Source organism: Chanos chanos, chromosome 9 (genome assembly GCF_902362185.1).
Source record: "Chanos chanos chromosome 9, fChaCha1.1, whole genome shotgun sequence".
NCBI classification, from domain to species: domain Eukaryota; kingdom Metazoa; phylum Chordata; class Actinopteri; order Gonorynchiformes; family Chanidae; genus Chanos; species Chanos chanos.
Genome location: NC_044503.1, coordinates 28,609,574 through 28,628,987, shown reverse-complemented (window position 1 = coordinate 28,628,987; position 19,414 = coordinate 28,609,574). Strand labels below are relative to the sequence as shown.

The 19,414-nt window shown below is 43.6% G+C and overlaps 2 protein-coding genes across 2 annotated transcripts; both read left to right on the top strand.

Moving 5' to 3' along the window:
• The first annotated feature begins 1,088 nt into the window (after nucleotides 1-1,088).
• sgk2b (serum/glucocorticoid regulated kinase 2b) lies at nucleotides 1,089-5,052 on the top strand. Its single transcript, XM_030785388.1, has 12 exons — nucleotides 1,089-1,155; nucleotides 1,353-1,428; nucleotides 1,782-1,845; nucleotides 2,040-2,077; nucleotides 2,193-2,250; nucleotides 2,508-2,591; nucleotides 2,923-3,054; nucleotides 3,405-3,517; nucleotides 3,979-4,198; nucleotides 4,384-4,539; nucleotides 4,638-4,727; nucleotides 4,894-5,052. The coding sequence occupies exons 1-12, from the start codon at nucleotides 1,089-1,091 to the stop codon at nucleotides 5,050-5,052; spliced, it is 1,257 nt and encodes a 418-aa protein (XP_030641248.1).
• Nucleotides 5,053-7,244: 2,192 nt separating this feature from the next.
• Nucleotides 7,245-17,642, top strand: l3mbtl1b (L3MBTL histone methyl-lysine binding protein 1b). The gene is made up of 22 exons (XM_030783424.1): nucleotides 7,245-7,273; nucleotides 9,647-9,763; nucleotides 10,056-10,204; nucleotides 10,486-10,674; nucleotides 10,844-10,958; nucleotides 11,136-11,187; nucleotides 11,593-11,687; nucleotides 12,129-12,233; nucleotides 12,507-12,642; nucleotides 13,078-13,169; nucleotides 13,488-13,639; nucleotides 13,833-13,909; nucleotides 14,100-14,185; nucleotides 14,293-14,403; nucleotides 14,676-14,790; nucleotides 15,221-15,320; nucleotides 15,471-15,680; nucleotides 16,007-16,068; nucleotides 16,228-16,230; nucleotides 16,622-16,767; nucleotides 17,025-17,087; nucleotides 17,240-17,642. The coding sequence occupies exons 2-22, from the start codon at nucleotides 9,653-9,655 to the stop codon at nucleotides 17,366-17,368; spliced, it is 2,298 nt and encodes a 765-aa protein (XP_030639284.1). The 5' UTR covers nucleotides 7,245-7,273; nucleotides 9,647-9,652; the 3' UTR covers nucleotides 17,369-17,642.
• Nucleotides 17,643-19,414: the final 1,772 nt, after the last annotated feature.

Below are 19,414 nucleotides of genomic sequence, written 5' to 3'. Positions count from 1 at the left end.
ATAATTTTTCACTTAATTTCATGTATTTGGATGTCTTGAAAAGGAATGTCAGACCACGCAATGTTTTTTTTTTTTTTGTATGAGATAACCTTTCTTATGTAATAAAGTTCTTGTTAAGATTTAAATTTCTCCCTCTCTCCCTCCTTCTTCCCTCCTTCCCTCCTTCCTTCAGAATGGGGGTGTAGTTTTTCTTGCCTCAAAGGTCAAAAGTTATTTTGAGTTCCAGGTACAGTAACCCTGACACTAACTTTCAGTTTTTAAACTGATATGACCTAAAATTCCCCACTCAGTGACCCACCCCCCACCCCACCCAAACATCCTCTCTTTCTCTCTCTTTCTCTTTCTCTCTCTCTCCTCTCTCTCTCCCTCTCCCTGCATGAAGTTAATCTAAATCCCAACCTTCTTGCAGTGTGTGTGTGTGTGTGTGTGTGTATCTGAATGCCTGTGTCTTTGTGTGTTGGACTGCTGTTTGTTTACAGAATTTAAATTAGAGACCAACTGTTCACAGTGTTCCCGTCGACAAACTGATCCCTCTGTAACCATATCATTTGGAACCCCCTTCCCCGCCACTAACTCCCTCTCTCTCTCTCTCTCTCTCCTCCCCCCCTCTCCCCTCTCCCGTGTGCGTGGTAAGATCGGAGGGGACTGCCGCACTAGCTGTGGTTCTGCGATGACAGTCAGGTATGTCCGTTATGTAACGTGCAAGTTAGAGCCGGACTGCGGGTTTACTGTGCCAAGACTTCAACCTCCAAGAGAGTCTAAAATTTATTAGCAGTCTGGTAGCCTACTCAAGCAATGTAAAAATAATAAAAAAAAAAAACTGGTCCGGTTCACACAGCTCCGCCTTTCCAAGGAAATCGTTATCTTTCTAATGGTGTCAGTGATGTCAAAGAGTGAATGGCATGAAAGCAGCTGCCGTGATGTCACGGAATTGACCCGGGACCACGTGCCCCACAAAAAATAGCCGGTCACGGTACCCCTGACAGCGCAGTGCTCAACCAGAACTGACCGGTAGAGCGAGATTTTTTACCGACTGAGACTCTGCTTCCAGCGGCACTTTGTTGTGCGCCAGCGTATCCGTCTCAGCTATGGTGAAAAAGGTTAAGAGTTCTGTTACTTATGCCAAAATGCGCGGAATCGTTTCGTATTTTACAGGTAAGATCAGCCGCTTTCTTCATCCATAGTCACGGGCAAAGTTAGCAGAACTCATCCTGTCTCTATAACCTGAATATTCTCTAGGGTGCAAATAAATGAATGCTACGTATTGCCACTTGTTTTTGTTAAAAAAAAATTACAGACTTATGTGATAACGAAGTTTGTGTAGTGACTGTAATTTAACAATTGTTACACAGCGTTAATTAAGGAGAAAAAATTTGTCTCGAATGACTTGATGCAGAAGTTCGGGTCCAGCCATCCGATCTACCGGCAGTGAGTATGCAATTATCTCAGTCATCATTTTCCGTCACTGTCAGCAAAAAAACTGCGTAGCAATGAGTTTTCCTTTACAGTTTTACGTTTTTTAAAAAGAAATTATAATTATATATTATACACTTTATACTAACACTGGCTCCATAGTGTGCTTCTATGGACGTGCCGTTTAAGGTCAACCGCATTCTTCACTATAAAGAAGGTGGCCTAGTTATTGAAATCGCTCTGTGTAACATCTGCTTAGAAGAGTTGTGAATGTGTGTCCCGCCAGACTATAATTAAAAACGGGATAACTCGCTACCCCACCGACCCACCCACTTTCTCTCTGTCTCTGCCTGTCTGTCCGTCTGTAGTCTGGACTCTGACGGATTCCTGAGGCCAGATGACGGCCTGCCTGTAGAAGGTGGAGCAACTGCAGTAAGTCAACTGAAACACTTTGAAGACTATTACGGCTTATATTTCTGTGACTTGAATGAAATAAATTTTAATTTCAATGAAGACTTTTTTTCTTTCTGAGAATGAGAAGACGTTTAGGACATGTTTAACGTGCCTGTAGATGTAAGGAGTTGTTTCGTAAGCTTATAGCCTAACCCATTTTATTTCTATTTCAGTTGTGCTTCAGTAACCCAGCAATACAGGAGAGTTCAAGGTAAGCACTCACAATGACTGTAAATCACACACACACACACACACACACACACACACACGCCCACATACACACACACAGAGTGTATATTTTAACCATTTTAAACTTTGTGTATTAGGGTGTCAGCTGCAGATTTTGACTACCTTAAAGTGATTGGTACCGGGAGCTTTGGAAAAGTAAGCAATGTTTTTTGTTTTTTTATACATATTAAAATGTGTCTGGTCTCTGAATTATGTTAGGAGAGATCGATACATACGGATGGATGTTTCTGTAATGTTCCTACAACGTTGTCTGAACGTTTAGTGCTTTAACATTCAGATGGATGTTTCTGTAATGTTTCTACAACGTTGTCTGAACGTTTTTTGCGGTGCTTTAACATTCAGTGTGGAGCAGCTTTGGTTTTGTATGACCTGGACTCTGTTACTGTGCTCAGGTGTTGTTGGCCAGACACAGAGAGACTGACGAATACTATGCTGTCAAAGTCATTCAGAAACACACCATTCTGAAGAGGAAAGAGGTGAGTGTGTGCATCGGTGTGTATGTGTGTGTCATCACAGAAAAACATCACGTAACCTTAATAGCCCCACAAATATACGAACATCTGTGGGGGGGGGGGGGGGCACAATTTATCCAAGTTGGGGCTTGGTTTTTACCTTGGATTTTATTTTAGATAAGACACAATTGTTATTGTTAAAATTGTTAATGTTAGTTTATTTCTCTTTCGTTGCAGTCATATAGTGGTGAGTCCCCAGTAAGGGTGTAATGACAGATGTGTGTGTGTGTGTGTGTGTGTGAATGTGCATGTGAATTTATGTGTGTGTGTGTGTGTGTGTGTGTTGTTTTTATAGGAAGGTCATATAATGTGTGAGCGCAGGGTTCTGCTGAGGACCCTAAATCATCCGTTTCTGGTTCGACTTCACTTCAGCTTTCAGACTAGAGACAGGCTGTACCTGGTCCTGGATTATGCTTCCGGAGGAGAGGTATGTGCCCACACACACACACACACACACACACTACTCTTCACATTGTGTCACATCATATCAGCTAACCAGAGGGAAGGAGCAGCCAACTGTAGTTCAGAGCTTTTGTCCATTTATTCACTTGTTCAGATTCTCATTATGGTAATGGTAGCAGGAGTCAAGGACAGGTGTAGAGACAGCCAGCTGGAGTAGGTGCTGTGGACCAGATAACATAAAAATGAAAAAGAGGATAACACTGATGTAGTAAGAAATGTGAATTGGTGCCAAATTTAAAAAGTGTCTGTGTGTGTGTGTGTGTGTGTATGTGTGTGTGTGTGTGTGCATGTGTGTGTGTGTGTGTGTGTTTGAAGCTCTTTTATCATCTCCAGAGGGAAGGGTCATTTGTTGAATCAAGAGCCCGATTCTACGCAGCTGAAATGGCCAGTGCACTGGGATACTTACACTCTCTGAACATTGTCTACAGGTACACGCGCACACACACACACACACACACACACACTCATATGTGTATGTATATGTAACCCCCCCCCCACACACACACACCCACACACACACACACACTCTCACATGTATATGTTTATATAACCCCCTACCACCACACACACGCATACTCATATGTACATGTATGTTTGTGTGTGTGTGTATATAAACAACATGCACACACACTCACACACAAAGTCTATATATACAGTCAGTCAGTCACTCACACAAACTGTAATGGATATAGACAAATGCATCAAAGCAGCTACTGACATTTGATTCTGGAAAATTCAAATCAGGTGTCAGTATGTCTTTCTGTGGTTTTACACACTATGTAACAAGCATCGTAAATCCAGCAGATTAACATACATGTCGCACTCTTTAACCACCTCTCTCTCTTTCTCTCTCTCTCTCTCTCTCGTTACTCCTTATATACAAACACAGGGACCTGAAACCAGAAAATGTCCTGCTAGATTCCGCTGGACATGTCCTGTTGACAGACTTTGGCCTGTGTAAGGAGGGCGTGGTCGGCGATGCGACCATCCGAACTTTCTGCGGTACTCCGGAGTACCTCGCCCCCGAGGTCCTCCAGCAGCGCGAGTACGACAGAACCGTGGACTGGTGGGGACTTGGGGCGGTGCTGCACGAGATGCTCTATGGTTTGGTAAGTCAAGGGTCCCCAATGAGGGGACGGAGTGATCCTAGCGTCCAATGAGTGGAGAGAGTGATGAGCGGACTTATTAATGAGATGACAGAACGATGAGTAGATTGACCAATGAGTGAAGAGAAGATGCTTTCACACACCTTATACAGCTGTTTGAGTAGTATTCGTCGCTCTGTCTTTTCCAGCCAGCCTTCTTCAGTCCTGACCGAGCTGAAATGTTTAAAAATATCATGTCCCAACCGTTGGTGCTTAGGCCAGGAGTGTCAGCAGCAGCGAGAGATCTACTGAAAAGACTCTTACATAAAGACCGTACCAAGAGACTTGGAGCCAAACATGATTTGGTATGCAGGGACACATTCAGACACACACACACACACACACACAAACCCTAATACATTTCTGATCGTCATGGGAATTTTATCCGTTCTTCCTCTCGTAGGCGGAGCTGAAGTGTCACTCATTCTTCTCCTCTATTCAGTGGGAGGAGCTTGTTGCTAAGAGAATCCTGCCTCCTTTCATCCCCTCATTGGTGAGTTAATGCCAAGAATTTTATAAATAAAGTGTAAAAATGATGCTTTATGGCATGAATACTCTTTTTTTTTGTGCAGTAGAGCGTATGTATCTTTGTGTGTGTGTGTGTGTGTGTGTGTGTGTGTGTGTCTTCATGTGTTTATGTTTCTCTCTCTCTCTCTCAGTCTGGGCCAACTGACCTGGCCAACTTTGACCCTGAGTTCACTCAACTTCCTGTTCCGCCATCACTGGGAATGTGCGAAGGAACAGGAATGACTTTCCCCGGATTCAGCTACATGAGCGAAAACGTCGACACCGCGTCCAGTCACGCCAAAGGACACTGAATTAATAACGTTCCCAAATTCACTCACCTAGACACGGAGTGACAGAAAATTGATCTCATCTTTTTACTGTGAAATAGCCGGGAAAAGGTACATCTGGGCTGCCCTCCTCAGCCTGCTACCACCGCGACCCAGTCCCAGATAAGCAGCAGTTAACGATGAGGATGAGGAGGATGATCATGTTTACTGTGAACCACCAGGGTCCATGTTCTCGTGTTTTATTTTTAAAAGAAGTAAAGGAAGAGAAAATGATTCTGTATTGTTATTCCCATTATCGTTATTCACACTGATACTGAATGCAAACAGTTTTATTTTTTACTTTATTTTAGACCTTTTGAAAATGGAGCATTTGTATACCACCATCGTAGTCATTAAGAACATTCAGAGAATGTGACACCATTGCAGTGTTTTTAATCAAGGAATGAATGTTGGTTTTCTATTTATTTCTTTTTTTTTTATTGTTTGTTAATTAATGTTCTGTGTTTAAGAATGTGATACACTATCCCAATTTTCAATCTTGCATTTCTGAAAAAAAAAAAAAAGTTTTTAAAAGTATTTGTTTTGGTTTTACGGAGAGTCTGTAGTAAAATATGACGGCTAAGACTAAATGTCGTTGTCTGGTAGCCTACAGACTTGGACAGTTGGATAATTTGAGGTGTGCAGAATAAAGTTGGACAAATGCTACGGTCGCAGTGTTTCATACTGAAGAATGAGGTAAAGAATGAGATTAAGTGTAAAACAGACCATGCCGTGTGAGGTATAAAATGACCAGTTCGGGGCACAGAGGGGAAAATGGAATGTACATTGTGTCGCTAATCCAAAAATAAATGTTAAATGTTGGGATGTAAGTTGTTATTTGCTCTGTTTTGTCGCTGTGGGTGGGCAAAGTAAGTATACAACGTTCCAGGTGAGGTCAAACAGAATGACAGATTATGCTAATCGCTATTTTTTTTTTTTTTTTAAAAAAAAAAAAGGGAAAAGACCTCTAGAGGAAGACGTCGTGACATTCCCAATTATTCACATCTGTTTAAACTTTAAAGTCTCTGCAGACTAAAACCTGCACATGTAGTCGTCCAGACACTGTTGCACGTCCCCGTATGTGTGATTTTTACTTAATGCGCAGTTGCAAACACATCACTACAATGCACAGCAAGCTAACGCTAGCTGTAGCCATTGTCGAATATTGATAAACAGTTGCATTTGTCTTTAGGGTGAAAAGCTGTGAATAAAGTAACGCTAAGAGTCTGGGTTACGCAACAGACATTACTTCTGTGCAGTGAGGACCTTCGTCGATTTGTATGGAGCGCACATGTTGTGACTTCGTGTTCCAGAACGACTGTTCGTGAGCTTCTTGCTCTCCCTAGCGGTGAAAATCGGTACTACACTTTCCCCACTCAGACTCAACTTCCGAGTGCACCGACCGTCCGACGTTGTCTTAATACCATCCTGCTAAATTCAGTCATTCCGTTAATGCGTATATTATCTCGGTACATTTGAACTGCAAAAAAAAAAAAAAAAAACATTTCCAGTTGAATGGACATTCACAAAAGTGGCTTAATTTCAAGTGAACTATCACTAAATTATCAACTGAAATATTACCGTGTTTTAGTGATACACTGTAGCCGGCAATGCGCTGAGGAGAATTAGACACGTGATGGTTGTTACAGGAAACAAGAATCAAAGTGGGTCCTTTCTACCATATCACACAATGTGGTGGGAAATGTCAGTAGCGCAAATGATGACATGTTTTCCTCTGAAGAGTATATTATTTTGGAGGCGTGTTTTTTCAGAACCTTGACCCTCTGTTATCGGTGATCTGGGTTCACTGAGAGCATCGTATCTACCATACTGGAAATTATTACGGAGATTTAGACTGTAAAATTAAAATGTGCTGTTAGTATAGGTTACCCTGATGCATTACAGATCGTATTTTCTATTTCTTGCGAAGTATTCGTTTCCAGTTACGTTAGGCTACACTCCTGTTGATGGAAAGAGCACGGTGAACAACGATTACGGTGCTTCAGAGCAGAAAACCGTTTTCCTTCAATGCACACTGCTCTACTACTGCATTAATACATGGGGTGTTCTCTTTCGTGCGCCAATCAGCCATCAATAGTTGTGCTGAAGTTTGTTGAGACCCGAAGTTGGCAGGCAGCAAATACAGCGCGCGTGCGCAGTTCGTGCTTACCATCCAGCTCAAAATAAGAGTTAAAAGAGAAACGAGGTGAGTTGCTCAATTTTCATAGAATATTCTCTTAATTCCGCATTTAATGAACCAAACAACGGTACCTATATAAAGGGCAACGTTTGTTTAGCAGTTTGCGCTGAAATTGGTTATTAGTAATATGGTTTAAAACGGTAAAGATAAATTGAAGAGGCAAGTTTGTGTAGAACATACTAAAACCAAGCATTTCATTATTTTGCTTGTATCAAACATCTCGGAGTTTCTGATTTTGTTTGATGATGAATGACAAATATTTTGAAGTATAACAGGGAGTGTTTTTCTTTTTTAACACAAACTCGAAACTGAATTTTTCGCATATTGTCATCTGCCAGCTAACGTTAATAGCTAGAGCTAGTTGCAGTTTCTACCCATTTGAATTGGATCATGTGGAGCTTAACTAGGCAGCAGCCAGTAGCTAGCCAGGTTAGCCAACTTGCTAACGACATTCCGTGACAAGGGGAAAGTAAGGAGTTTGTTGAATGAAAGAAAAACACTAAACTGCAAGAGAACAAGTTACACACATGGTGCTTCTATACCAATTAGATGATGTACTAAATTAGTTTAACGAAATAACTTCAATAATTTCATATACTTTAATGTGTCGGCGGCCTTTTGCTGTCCTCCTCCGCCATTTTGTATCAGACGAATGCTAATAATGGGCGCTCGTGCCTTACACTTTTATTTATGGTCGGAATAAATTTCCTTTAACACTTGAAGATCGCAAAGAAATCATATAAAAACACATGCATGTCATTCAACAGTATGCAAGCTCAATGTCACAACAAACTCTGTCTATCTGAGCAAAATCCGATTTAAAATAGACAACTGCACTAGAACGTTATTACAGCGTTATCGCATGTGTCTCAATATAAACACCTCTAAACTACAAGTTTATAAACTGAAAACAGGCTCATCTGAGATTGGTATCATTTAATATGTGTCCTTGACGATCGGTGTAGTGTGAATCAATAGATTTAACAAGATTCTTTGAAAACAAGGAAAAGCTGAACTTGTTCGCCTAACTTTTGTTTTACTCGCTTTCTCTCATGTTCTGCACTTAAAGTATAAATTGTGTGACTATATTAGCCAATATATATGCTTGTTTCGTTGCTTGTTTTCTCGTAAACAAATATAATTCCATGTTTTGCACCGTATTTAAGTGCCTGGTGCAATCAGTACAAACACTAGTCGCCCTCTTGAGGCGTCAGGTCGAACAACAGGACACGCGCAGGTATTTCGTAAGTTCAAGTTGCGGGGGTTTTCGCCCAGGACCCAAACAAAATCACGTCTCGAGATGCGAACGGGGGGAACCACAAAAACAATCGTGCGGTTGCGACTTTCTCCGGCGTTTCAAAGACTACTTTTAACTTTCAGCGACACGAGCCCCTAGTGCTACGGAGACCTGTCAGAACAGAGCCGTGATTGCAGCCCCCAGAGTCAGCTACCCTGTTACCCATACGTGCATTGTCACATCTCTTTGAGCCTGCTTTAATTTACTCTGTTGTCGTCTCTGTGGATTGTGTTTTGCATCTTCTAGTTGATTCTCTAGGAACTACGACACTGTCTGCAGGTTGCGACCATTTCCTGGAGCTTAATGAGTGTTTGTCCGCTTATTCACAACTGTTTTTCAATAAACCGTCGCTTTTTGTTTATGGTACGCGACAAGTTCAAGATTAGCGAAGACCTGCTTTAAGCCAGCAGTGTCGTGGTCGTCGTTTACAGCCTTTAAATGGTATAAAGAGACATTTGAGTGGTGTAATTCACTAATGTGCTGAATTACAATGAATCATAATGTCTGTTGTACTTATAATTGGTCAATGATTTTTACACTGATCTTGACCACTAGACTAATGCTTTAATTGAATTTTTTTACCATTTAAAAATTAGAATTGGCTGTATTGGAGCACAGACTTTGGTATGTCTCTCTCATTTGGTGATGGTTTAGTATGTTTTGCTTATTTATTGCAGTGTTTGTTTGTTTTTTTCTCTGGATTAGTGACAGAAGTAACCACATTAGTCAGTCTGCCTCTGTCTGTCAGTCTGTATGTCTCTGCAACAGTCAGTCTGTCCCTAGTTTACAGAAATAGAATTGAATGTGTTTTGTTTATGTATGAAAATGACACATGTGCTCCACACAGTAAAGGATGCTGGAATGGTTGAAAGTGGCATTCTCGCGTTTTCTCTGCTCTGTATCGCCAGCTTGTGTGTTGATGTTTTTTGTTCACCTCTGCTGATTTTTTTTTTCTCTGTCTGGAGTGGAATTATTTGCTGTGAACAGTGCTCCTGAATGAAACAAAGATTTCAAACAACCTCTCTTACTCTCTCTCTCTCTCCTTCTCTCTCCCCCTCTTTCCCTCTCCTTTGCTCTCTCAGGGGAAGATGACAGATACACCTCCCAGTGACGGGCAAGGCCCAGGGGCCGACTTTGATATGATGAGCGCTTTCGAATGGAAGGATGGAATCGCCACTTTACCAGGCAGCGACATACGGGTATAATCTCCACTCCATTTACATCTTAACTGACTCACAGAGCCACACACCCGGAGAGAGAAAGAGAGAGAGAGATCCACCTTTTGAAACATTTAGATGCCTCTGCATGTACACGTTCCACATTTCACTCACCCAAAGCAATTACAATGTAGAATTGCAAATGCAGATGATTGGATGATTGACTGATGATGATCAGCTTATGCAAATGAGTCAGCTCCACCTGCTGACTTTGCTGACACTTTCAAACCCTCAGGATTTAATGGATGTTTGTATTTATCTTTTCTGTCTCCAGTTTCGTATGACAGAGTTTGGTACATTAGAAATTGTGACCGATGCAGAGCCTAAAGATCAAGAAGAGGAGCCTGCCACTCAAACCGTACCCACAAACCACACACATTTGCCAGAACAAACCCCTCCCACTAACCGCACCCTTCAGTCTCAGTCAGCTGCAGTGCAACAGGAAGAAACGAAAGGTGAGACCCAGCAACACACACACAAACACTCAATATCTAATACACCAAACAAATATACGACTCCGACGTATGTTTAATGATGCAAGATATTTATTTTTTTCTGCTTTAGAAGAAGTGTGATACTGGTCTTAACCCCTCTCTCTTCTCTGATTCAGCAGCTACCACGGAGCCCTTAACAAAGACAGGGGGCCCTAGCATAGAGGGGAACCCCAGAAGTGCAGTGGGTCCCAGCGCGGAGCCGAACCCCAGTGCCGTGGTGGACCTGAGCATGCAGGTGGTCCCTGGGGTGGAGGTGAGTGCCACGGTGGTGCCCAGCGCAGAGGTGGGGTCCAGTGTGGAGGTGGCCAGCTGCAGGTCCTGTGGACATTCAGGTGCCCAGGAATCTTTCCTCCAGGGCAAATTCTGCAGCCCAGTCTGTGTGCAGCCTACCAGCGGCAGGTACACACACACACACACACACAAACACACAGAGTTCTGTAGACAAGTTGGGTGTGTTGTGACAGACACCCCACATATGACTGTGAGATTTTATCTGACAGCATGTTTATGAGTTCTTTCATTTTCTTTGTGTGTGTGTGTGTGTGTGTGTGTGTGTGTGTGTGTTTAGGTCGACCCCTGCTGAGGTTGTTGAGGGAGAGCGCTTGGGTAAACGTGTTCGGAAAAAGAAGAAGATGTTTATGGAGTCTGGAGATGAGGAGGAGGATGTAGCAGAAGAGGAAGAGGTTACACACACACACGCACACTCTCTTGTTTACACAGTCACTGGCTGCGTTGTTATGAACGCTGCACACACATTCTTGCTCGTGTACATATACAGACGGCCAGACACACACAGAATTCACAGAACACACCCGTTTGCATGTGTCCAATGTCTAATGAGTGGTGCTTTTTTTTTTCAGGAGAAAATCAAGGCTTCTAAAGGCAGAAGAGCAGCTAAACTTGCTAGACTAGGTACCTGTTGGCTTTCCTCTGTTCTCACACACACACACACACACACACACACACACACACACACACACACACACACAGAGCAGTGTTACTGTGGACCTTCCAGTGACTCACAAACAAAACTGAAAACGAGTAATTGGTAAACGTTTTCCCACTTTTAGCTGAGTTCAGTTTTCAGAATAACTTAAAAACAAGGATACCTTTGGTTAAAAGAGGTTTCAGAACAGAGCGCCAGTGAAATGTCCTCACTTTACACTCTTTTTTATTTTTTTTAATTTGAACATACCCGAGTGTTTTTTGGTCTTAATGTTGTTTGAAGATCTCAGATGCGGTCGGTTCATGTCCTGAATTCACCCCCCTGTTCTGACCAGCGCACCACGGTAACATGTTGTCCCTCTGTTGCCATAGTAACAGCAGCTCCCGTGAAAAAGAAGGCTTGGAGCTGGCCGGCGTACCTCGAGGAGGAGAGGGCTGTAGCCGCGCCTTTAAAACTCTTTAAGGAGGTGAGGCCAACGCACACACGCGCGCGTGCACCCCCCCGGCTCCAATTAAACCCCCCCCCCCACAAATACGCACCCACAGACCCTTTCACAGTCTCATTATCTGTGCGTCTCTGTATGACCAACTCACTCTCTCACTTTACCCATAAACTACCACAGCTTAACAACACTAAGCAGACATGCTCCAGTGAAGAACATGCAAGTGCCTTCACGAACACTCAGACTAGAGATGTATGCATACACACACACACACGCATTCGGCATGATAACGTGTGTTTAGTTCTTTACAGCAGATTAGGATTTTTCTCCCAGATGTTTTAACTGTTTTTTTCAGCACTAGTCCTTACATGTGTGTGTGTATTTGTATTTGTGTGTGTGTATTTGTGTGTGTGTGTGTGTGTGTGTATGTGTGTGTATGTGTGTGTGTGTGTGTGTGTATTGCAGCATCAGTCTTTTCCTCAGAGCAGGAACGCGTTTAAAGTGGGGATGAAACTGGAAGGTTTGGACCCCTGTCACCCCTCCCTGTTCTGTGTGCTCACCGTTGCCGAGGTAACGACGCCACTTTCATCTGCTGATCCGTGTCTCATAGCAAAGACACGCAGTAAAGTCAAACTATTAAAGCAAGATGTTGTTTATTTTTCAACAGAGTATGCCGTAATGCTCAATAAACAACAAACAAACACAGCATAAAATTAGTGTTTTAAGATCAAGAGTTTGGTATAGGTCAGGGAAATAAAACCAAAAGGAATTTCTTTCTTTCTTTTTCTCTGTCTGTCTTTTCTCTCTCTCTCCCTCCCTCTGTTCACTGCCTGGCTGTGTTAGGTCCAGGGCTACAGGATGAGGCTTCACTTTGACGGTTACCCTGAGTGCTATGACTTCTGGGTAAATGCAGACTCATGGGATGTGAAGCCCCCAGGCTGGTGTGAGAAGACAGGACTCAAACTCCTGCTGCCAAAAGGTGTCAGCTACACGCCTCTGAAAGCTCTCTCTGATGTTATGGCGCTTTTTTAATCTGATATATAATAAATGGACAACGTTCAGATGTCAGAAATGTTCTTTAGTGTGTGTCTGTACCAAATTGGATTTTCTTAGACCACCAGTTAATCCTCTGCTTGACAAGGCATTGTGACAGTGTATTTTATGTTGTTTGACATCAGTAAGGAAAGCGTATGACAATGCTGAAAGACTTAAGATCTCACGGCTGATGTGTCTAAACTGTTTATTCTGAGATTACTCCTTAAACTCCAGCTTAATCAGACTGTGTTGTAAAAGTTTGTGGTTTGTGTTTGTTTGTTTTATTTGTTTATTTGTTTGTGTAAAGCCCATGTGTCATCCAGAGCTCTGTGTGTGTGTGTGTGTGTGTGTGTGTGTGTGTGTGTGTGTGTGGTTTCAGGCTGCAGGGAAGGTGAGTTTAACTGGAGCACATACGTCAAGAACTGCCGTGGCCAGCTGGCTCCCAAACACCTTTTTAAAAGTCTGAACACGGTGAGTCTCTACACACACACACACACACACACACACACACACACACACACACACACACAGATGTGCACGCACACACACATGCACACACACCCACATACATGCATACAGACTCTCACACACACACACACACTGTTTGCGCTCCTATGAACAGACCTATGTGTGAGAGAACAGCGGAGAAACCTTGAAGGAGACCCAAGCCGTGGAATCTTTTTTCGCTCGCTGTAACTGAACGTTACTGAACACTGCATCACCAAGCTGTGTTCACCATGGGGGTGTTCTGTATGTAACCGGGTCTTCATTCTTGTTTGGGTGTTCCAGTCAGTTACACCTTCAGGGTTCCGCGCTGGGATGAAACTGGAGGCCGTGGACAGGAAGAACCCGTCACTCATCTGCGTGGCAACCATCTCCGCCGTCGTCGACAACCGCCTCCTTATTCACTTTGACAACTGGGATGATACCTATGACTACTGGTGAGAGTGTGTGAGTGAGTGAGTGAAAAAGTGAGAGTGTGTGAGTGAGTGTGAGGGAGGGAGGGAGATGGAAATGACATTGGAGTGTGTTTGAGTCAGTACTGATTTGCTTGTGATTCTGTGTGGTTTTATCTGTGATCCCACAACACATTAAAACGTGTGTGTGTGTGTGTGTGTGTGTGTGTGTGGCCAGGTGTGATGCCAGCAGTCCATATATCCATCCTGTAGGCTATTGTGAGGAGGCGGAGTTAACACTCACCACACCTGCAGGTCAGTCATGTCCCAGTCAGCTTACTGTTACACACACACACACACACACACACACACATTTTTATCCTGTCCTCTGTGCACACAATGCATACTGTCATTAACATTTCATTGTGTTGATGTTGTGACCTCTTTGTTCATGAGTCTTATGCATGTGTATGTGTGTGTGTGTGTGTGTGTGTATCTCTCTCAGAGTATAAACACCCAAAGAGTTTCTCTTGGGAGAAATACCTGGAGGAGACAGGGACGCAGGCGGCACCTGCCAGGGCTTTTAAACAGGTGGGCTGGCCTCCACTGAGCATGCTCAGTAGCAGACAAACTATTTAAAAGGGACTGTATCACTGCCGTCAGGCTGTCTGTGTAACTCCTGTCCTGTCCTCACACAGAGACCTCCTCACGGGTTCCAGGTGGGCATGAAACTGGAGGCGGTGGATAAAAGGAACCCGATGCTGATCCGAGTGGCCACTGTATCAGACACAGAGGACCACAGAGTCAAGGTACACACACACACACACGGACACACATACACACACACACACACACACACGGAAACATGGACACACACTCGGACACACATAGACATATGGCTCACTGCAACCACTAAACAAACAGACCGACAGAAACCCAAACCCTAAAACCTAAACGAACCAAAAAGATTAGGATCATTCACACCTCGCTCACAGACACACACACACACACACCCTCACACTCTGTGTCTGTCCCTCACACACACACGCACACACACAGACCCTCTCTCTCTCTGTCTCAGATCCACTTTGATGGCTGGAGTGATGAGTATGATTACTGGCTGGATGCAGACAGTCCTGACCTACACCCAGTGGGCTGGTGCCAAAAGACCGGACACCCGCTACAGCACCCCAATGGTAACACTCACACACACACACACGCACATGCACACACACACACGCGCGCACACACACACGCACACAGAGTCACTCTCATTTAAAATGTCTTTCAGCATGAATGCCAGAAACATCCATCCATCGGAGCAGACACAGTAACACACCTTTCTCTTTAATGGAGGAGTCCTGCTGTTGAGTAATCATGGGTCATTTTTGCTATTATAATTGTGTCATGAAAAGGCTAGTAGCCATAGTAACTACGAGGAAGCCCCATCGCCGCCAGCGACGGCGGCATTAGTTCTGGTTGCCATAGTAACCGTGTCGGTACTCTTGATCGCAGCAAGAACTCGTCGCAAATAGTTTGTGGAGTCACTCGGTTGCTATGGTAACTGAATGATGCCAGGCCCGGTTGCCGTAGTGACCTCGTTTTTTGTTTGTTCCGTTCCTCCAGGATCCACTGATTCCCCGGTCCTCCCAGGACAGGGTTGCCCTACCCCAGGATGCAACGGGGTTGGACACATCAAAGGACCTCGCTATGGAACCCACTATACGTTAGTCGCATTCCCAGTTTAACACTTCACAACAGCACAGTCTCTCACAGTGACATTACACAGTGATCAGACTATGTAGCAATGGATAGTATACTGGGCTTTCGTTTAGCTCTCTCTCTCTCTCTCTCTCTCTCTCTCTCTCTCTCTCAGGGTGGTGAGTTGTCCGTACTCGGAGGTGAATCTGAATAAGGAGGGGCTGCTGCCGGACCGCCTGAGCGGAGAGAGGCCCGTCACCCTGTCCGGTCCACAGAAGCACCGCCGCATAGACACACACACACACACGCACACGGCCATCGCACACACCCCAAACGCCAACACGCCAGAGTCCACAGAGAGCACCGAACACACCCCTCAGGCCAGGTGTGTGTGTGTGTGTGTGTGTGTGTGTGTGTGTGTGTGTATGAATTGAGTGATAATTTGTGTATATTGCTGGTAGAGCATTATGCTGTCAGTTTTGTATTTGTACTGAGAGAGCCCAAATGGTTACATAAATAAGTTCAAAAATGTATGTGTCACTGGGAAAATGATCTAATGGGTCTCTAATGTGAATTACACTGTCTTTGTGTTTTTGGAAGAGAGGGCGCTGATAAAAAATGGATTGATATTAGTTGTTGACCGTGTGTGTATGGACAGGTACAGGTACGTGCTGACCTGTGTGTTTGTCTCACACACTCTCTCTGTTCCAGGTCTGCATCCGCACTTAAGTGTGTGAAGAGCCATGAAGTGAAACAGGAGGGAGATGGGAAAGGTAGAAACTATTTAGTGTGTGTGTGTGTGTTTGTGTGTGTGTGTCCGTTTGTGTGTGTGTGTCTGTTTGTGTGTGTGTTTGTGTTTGTGTGTGTGTGTGTGTATGTGATTTTAATATGCTCATATAAAAAAATGAGGAGGAATTTACCCTTTGCAGCAGTTGGTTGTAAAACTTGGCGCTCTGTGTCGATAGTGTGTGTGTATGTGTGTATGTGTGTGTTTGTGTTTCATAGGCTTTTTGAAGCAGTTCCTCTATGACACTCTATTCCATGTAGTCATAACTGGTGTGTGTGTTTTTATGTTCTCTGTAGCAGTTCCTCTACGACTCTCTAGCCTGGACAGACACATAAAGTGTGTGTGTGTGTAACTGTGTTTGTGTGTGTGTGTGTTTTATAGATTCTCTGCGGCAGTTCCTCTATGACTCTGTAGCCTGGACAGACATATAATGTGTGTGTGTGTGTGTGTGTTTTATAGATTCTCTGCAGCAGTTCCTCTATGACTATGTGTTCTCGATTGACATATAATGTGTGTTTGCGCGTGTGTGTGTTTTCTAGATTCTTTGCAGCAGTTTCTCCATGACTCTGTGTTCTGTGGTTGGGAGCCTCCACGGTTTCAGCTCTGTTGGGAGAAACATGGCAAACTGCTGCCTGAGGCCCTGGGTCTTACTGCCAAGAGAGTGTCTAAATGGACCACTGAGGAGGTAACACACACACATATATACTCACACACACACACACACACACACACAAGGTTGGGTTTAGCATAGTTCTCAACACTGCATCTCACTGCATCACTTGCACACACACACACACACACACACACACACACACATACACATATACATATATATACATAAATGTTTGTGTTCTAACAGTGTGTACTGTATATTGAGAATGAGAGACTTGGTTTTGGACACAGTACTGACCGTGTCTATTCTGTGGTGTTTTGCTCTATCAGGTGGCCAGTTTTGTAAGAGGTTTACCAGGGTGTCGGGAGCACGCTGCTACCTTCAGGAAAGAGGTAAACAAATAGCTGAGAATTTCATTCCGAAATCAGTTAAGATGAAAGATATTTCTGGCACGTGCCTAATGATTCAGATTTAATCTCTGACCACTTTGATGTCTTCGTAATAAAAGTTTCACTGCTGTTTGTCTTTTTTTTTTTTTCTACAGCAAATTGATGGCGAGGCCTTCCTCCTTCTCACCCAATCAGACATCGTAAAGATTCTGAGCATCAAACTTGGCCCCGCCCTCAAAATCTACAACTGCATCCTCATGCTGAAGAGTGCCGACGAGGAGTAGACACGCCCCCTAGCAACCAGAGCGGTTGCTGACATGCCCCCCTTAGCAACCGCAAACCTATCAAACCAGGAGTGAAGACTTGCCGCTCCCTACCCCAGTGAGATTTCATCCAATCGGAGAGAGGTCGCTCTTTGGTTGACAACTGCCCAGTCATCAAAGCTACTTTTAAATTCGTAACCAATCAAGAAACTGCTTTACTGCACAAAGACTACATGCGATGCATTTAAACATGCCCCTTTCGAACCGACCTCACTTCCCTCTCTTAAAGCCCTCCCTCTCCCCCTGCACTAACATTGTTTTATTTAATTTATTCCCCCGTTATTCTTGTTTGATTTTTGGAATCTTATCGGATGTCAAGGCAGGAGACTGCATGATCCTGAAGCACCTTATACGATGTTAATGTTGCAAATGGCTTCAGTGAATCCTTTACGTTATTTATGATTTTATGGTTATTAAATGTAAAAACTGATTGGTGCTGGAGCAGTGAACAAACAGCCACAAAAGTGGGGACTTTTACTTGAATTATAAAAGAATAATTTTTTTAAGGAAAAAAAAAATGCAAAAAAAACAAAAACAAAAACAAAACACCAGACCGGAGTTTGTAGTTGAACACACACAAACACACACATGCTTCCTCTCGCCGCTAGAGGGCGATATGGTACTGCGCGTGTGTGTGGGTTATGTGTGGTCATGAGTAAGTGTGTGTGTGTGTGTGTGTGTGTGTGTGTATACGTCTCGTCAGGGAATCTTAGACTTTTGAAAGTGAATGTCAAAAAAAAAAAAGCTGTGTTTATGTGTACAGCTCAGAGAGGAAAGAGGTGAGATTTGTGTAAAATGGATTTGATATTTGAAAATGTAATTGTATAGATCAATGTGTTTTTTTTTTGTTGGCCTGATTGACTGCCTGTCTAGAATGATTTCTGTGTGTGTGTGTGTGTGTGTGTGTGTGTGTCTCTCAGGCGCAACTGTGTATAGTGTACATAGGAAGTGAATTTCAGTCTGGGCTTGCTTTGATATGTCACATGTTCCCAGTAGCCTCCAGTACCCTCCCATAGAAAAAAGGACCTTAAACTGGTGAAGTATGAACTGAGATTAAACAAAGAGAAATCTCACTCGCGCCATATTGCTAAGCCTTTGGTTAAAGAGTTAGCCCAAGGTCAAAGGTCAGGGTAAGCCTTTAGGCTAATGTCAAAGGTCAGCGGGTTTTTTTAACGTGTCATAAGTCGTCGCCTCAGTAACATCTTCCTGGGCTCTACAGTGTTTGTGTGGGGCTCGGAAAGGATTTTACGCGGAGGTCTGGAGGGATGGAGGGATGAAAATAAATGGGTGTATCCAAACAAACTGCCGTCTCCTTTGTTTGTTGTTGTTTTTTCTCTCTCTCTCTGTCTCTCTTTTTTTTAATGTTTCTTTTTCCACAAGACAAAATCTCTCGCATATTTGAATATCATCATCCACAAACACACACACATACCCAGACTCGCTCTGTTTACGCTGCCGGAGAATGGTAACAGCTGTCGGGTCGAATTCAGAAAGGATGCCCACTTAAAGCGAATGAAATTTCAGCGATGCCGTTACAAGCTCTCAGACACTGTCGCTGTCTAGAGGGCAACAGGGCGGGATGTGCAGCAAAACCAAGCATCTGTACAGTTATGAAGCATTTATAAAACACGGCCGCATCGTTCGGGGCCTGAAAAAAAATTCATGAGCGGACACCGAAAATAGACAAAGCTGAAATGAAGAAGTGTGAGAGAAAAGCTAGAGTCTATGAGACAAAGTTCAGTGAGGTCTCTTTAAGAACAGTGACTCTGGATGTTAGTGTAATTATGGGTCTAGAAACATGAAGAGCGTCTGTATGGCTGAATCTGATGAATCTTTTAGTTAGGGGGAGTCTGTTTTTTAAGTATTCATGTGTACAGCGCTTTGATGAATCTACTGTAATTGTTAAGTAAGGTGTGTGTGTATAGGTATATGTGTGTGAGGGTAAATTGAAAAGGGACATTGAACTGGGTGAGGGGGATGATGTTACTCTGTGGTCAACACTGTGGT